Raw genomic sequence first — 3,479 nt, 5'->3', positions numbered from 1 at the left:
CAGAACCGTAGACAGAAAATTACATTACGTCAGATGTCTATCAGACGTCTTATTATATCAGACTGTGCGATTTTTGTTTTGTATTTAAAACCTAGCATGTGGGCCACATGAGTCAAATAATACTGAATGTTTATAATAGTATTACTAATTCATACTTTAAATGAACACGTAGAAAATGGGCCAGAAACGTAAGAATCGCAATGAAAAAGATGATTTTGAATACGATCCACATCCTAAACACTTGCAAGTAGCACACATAAAAAGTCAGGAGAAACGTTTAATTGTTATTTTGGACAAGGCTCAGTTAGAATCTGTAAAGGTAAGGTTATGTTTAAAAACTTGATTTTTCAGTCTATTATTTTATATATATATATTACTGTACACTTTTTATGAATATTAACACTTTATCAGTCGTTGTCACGTACACATAACTTTGTGAAAAGTATAAAAATTATAAAAATCGATTTACCGCAATTTAAAAAAAAATATGTCATAATTATACTATTAATACTTCAACTGTTGGATTACCCAAATTTGAGTGAAAAAAAATGTATGTTAATCACTGATTTTCAATAAGATAAATAATTAAATTTGCAGGAACAACTTTCTAATTTTTCTTATAGATTCAAGAAATATAAATTTATATGATTCTTAGTATTTGTTAATTTTTTAATTATTATATGTTGAAGCATATATGTTGTAGAAAATTTTTTCTGATATTGTTTTCTGTGATCATTGTAATTTTTAAATTAAATGTTCTCTATTAGGTTGGAAATAGTTTTGAATTATTAAATTGTGATGATCACACAAACATCTTGAAAAAGCATAATCGTGATCCTGGATCCTGCAGACCAGATATAACTCATCAATGTTTATTAATGTTAATGGATAGTCCATTAAACAGAGCAGGATTGTTACAAGTTTATATTGCTACGGAAAAGAATGTATTAATAGAAGTAAATCCACAAACCAGAATACCAAGAACATTTAAACGTTTTGCTGGTCTCATGGGTAAGAAATAAAATAACAAAATTATTGAAAATATATAAGAAACTAACCACTTTTTTCACTGTTTGTTAAGTTTATAAAAATAACTTTTACTTGTACTTTACAGTACAGTTATTACATAAATTTAGTGTTCGTGCATCTGATGGGCCAATGAAACTCTTGAAAGTAATTAAAAATCCAGTGACAAATCATTTACCAGTTGGATGTCACAAAATAGCAATGTCATTTAGTGCAAATACTGTAAAAAACCCAAGAGAATTAGTTCCTTCTGATGAACCAATTGCTATTGTGGTAGGTGCAATGGCACATGGGCAAGTATGTATCAGTATTTATGGAGATGATTTTAAAATATATATGTGTAATAATTTTATAAGTTAAACTTATTGAATTTGTATAAAATTATTTTATCTAATTATAGGTGAAACCAGAATACGTTGAAGATACTATATCCATTAGCAATTATCCACTATCTGGAGCTTTAACATGCAGTAAATTATGTACTGCATTTGAAGAAGTTTGGGGAATAGTTTAGATACAAAATTAATTGTATGCATTACATGTGTGCAACTTAAATCATATGGTTTATATTTGTTTTTACGTACGATAAAAAGTTATTTTGTAAAATGTATAACAAAATAATAAAGCATTAGAAAGTAGATACTTTCAGAATTCAATACAAATGCAACAATTCACTTTCTTGATATAGTGCTACAATATAATGAATTATACAGTTTTCATTCATTAGTTCGTGACATATCCGTGTAATTGTCTCCATTCAAATATTTACGCATAAGGGATGACCGAAGAAACCATTATTGCGTAATTCTTAGTGGAAAATCCTAAACGTAATGACTCATCAACATTGGTTTTCAAACGATTGGTCGACAGCGAAGGTTTTACACCAGTGTACCAATCGCTATTCAGAACGGAGGTAAGCAGAATGGCGACCGGAAGGAAGCCAATATGTACGCTATCAAATTCTCAATATTTAGTTTCTCTTTTGACTTTTATATTCTATTACGTCATCAACGCAAAAATGGTAGTCAATTCTTAGTACATATGCAGTACGTTCTTTTATCTTTATGCAACTTGCTATATGAAGATTTTACACTGCTGTTTTTTAAGACTTGGAAGCTATTGTTTTTGTGATTTAACACTTCCATCCCAAGTGACTAGTTAAAACCGTGAAGCATTGAAGAGTGATTCTATTACCGTCAAGGAGACGCCATTTTGTGATTTAGTGCCATTGTTATTCGCATCAATGTGCATGATAAAAATTTCATACGTATTCTAATTTAAATTGAAATAATATTTCCATTGTACCGTGTTTTTCTAACGATAGAATTAAAAGTGTTGTCAGTGACAAATTTTTAAGATGCAAAATTGACTACCGTAGTCAATGTCACGAGTTTACAGTATCTGCTGATGCGTCAGCATTTACTTTATGACATCGATTGGATTTTATACGTTAACTGAACTGTTTATATGAATGTGTTATTGCTCATCTTTACAAAACATGATTATTTTAACTTCCTACATCATATTTTGGTCAAAATGTTATAATATAAGAAAAGTCAATTATTTATGACTCGCCATGTTTGATGTGTAACGGAACTTGCTGTGAGATGATGACACACACACGTCATGCCAGAATTTCATTCTATTCGCGCGCAATGTTCGCCACGTGTCAGTAATGTTTATAATTTTTATTTCATTTATGTTGTTATTTTAACAATTTATGGGATCGTAGTGAAAATAAACGTAATTATAGATTTTACAATATCCCAAAATGCATTGCAGGTAGTTACAGAATCGTGGAATTGGACCAAGGCTTGCGCGGTGATTAATAAATTTTGAACTTCTATTTCAAATAAGAAAATTAATAACTGTTTATATTCCAAAATGTTATGTCGTGACTTCTGAAATTATCTGTTATTAATAATTATATTTATAGATCATTATTTTTGTGACGTAAAAATGCATTATGGGTGGACATGGAACGATGGAAATTAACCATTAATTTTTGTGTTGGTTAAGAAAGTGTATTCTCATTTTATGAATGAGAAAGTGCAATTATTGTATATCTCAATGCCTGTATCCTTAATGTACCTACTTATTATCTTTAACAATAAAGAATCAAAAATATCTGTGAATAAAATTTATTATCATTACAATTCAATATACCCCCGATATATGGGCGATTTACACTAGAAAATGATATATTATTACTTTATGAATCATATAATCGTAAACTCTGCGAATAATATCAACAAAGAGTAATTATAGCTGTATAAATTAGTAAAGCAGCTCTTTGAATAGCACAATATATATAATATTATACAATATTGAAAAGAAATATAGAAAATATGTGAAGTCATTTCAAAATTGGCGCTTTTCCGCTCGGGATAGTTCGGTAAAGTTCGGTTTGGCGGCGTGGAGAGGGAAATGGATAGACAGGTCGTACTCGAGGA

The 3,479-nt window shown here is 29.5% G+C and overlaps 1 protein-coding gene across 1 annotated transcript; it reads left to right on the top strand.

Moving 5' to 3' along the window:
• On the top strand, positions 1 to 1,664 carry LOC117218679 (ribosomal RNA small subunit methyltransferase NEP1). Its single transcript, XM_033467225.2, has 4 exons — positions 1 to 319; positions 768 to 1,011; positions 1,115 to 1,323; positions 1,427 to 1,664. Exons 1-4 carry the CDS (start codon positions 176 to 178, stop codon positions 1,538 to 1,540), a joined length of 711 nt encoding a protein of 236 aa, XP_033323116.1. The 5' UTR covers positions 1 to 175; the 3' UTR covers positions 1,541 to 1,664.
• The last annotated feature ends 1,815 nt before the right edge of the window (positions 1,665 to 3,479 follow it).

Source organism: Megalopta genalis, chromosome 1 (genome assembly GCF_051020955.1).
Source record: "Megalopta genalis isolate 19385.01 chromosome 1, iyMegGena1_principal, whole genome shotgun sequence".
In the NCBI taxonomy this organism is placed as follows: Eukaryota; Metazoa; Arthropoda; class Insecta; order Hymenoptera; family Halictidae; genus Megalopta; species Megalopta genalis.
This window is presented reverse-complemented; position numbering and strand designations above follow the sequence as displayed.

Excerpts from the sequence above, each read along its gene's own strand:
- LOC117218679 (XM_033467225.2), top strand. The coding sequence starts at position 176 with ATGGGCCAGAAACGTAAGAATCGCAATGAAAAAGATGATTTTGAATAC. Across the intron at positions 320-767 it reads CTCAGTTAGAATCTGTAAAG|GTTGGAAATAGTTTTGAATT; the intron begins GTAAGGTTATGT and ends GTTCTCTATTAG. Across the intron at positions 1,012-1,114 it reads ACGTTTTGCTGGTCTCATGG|TACAGTTATTACATAAATTT; the intron begins GTAAGAAATAAA and ends TGTACTTTACAG.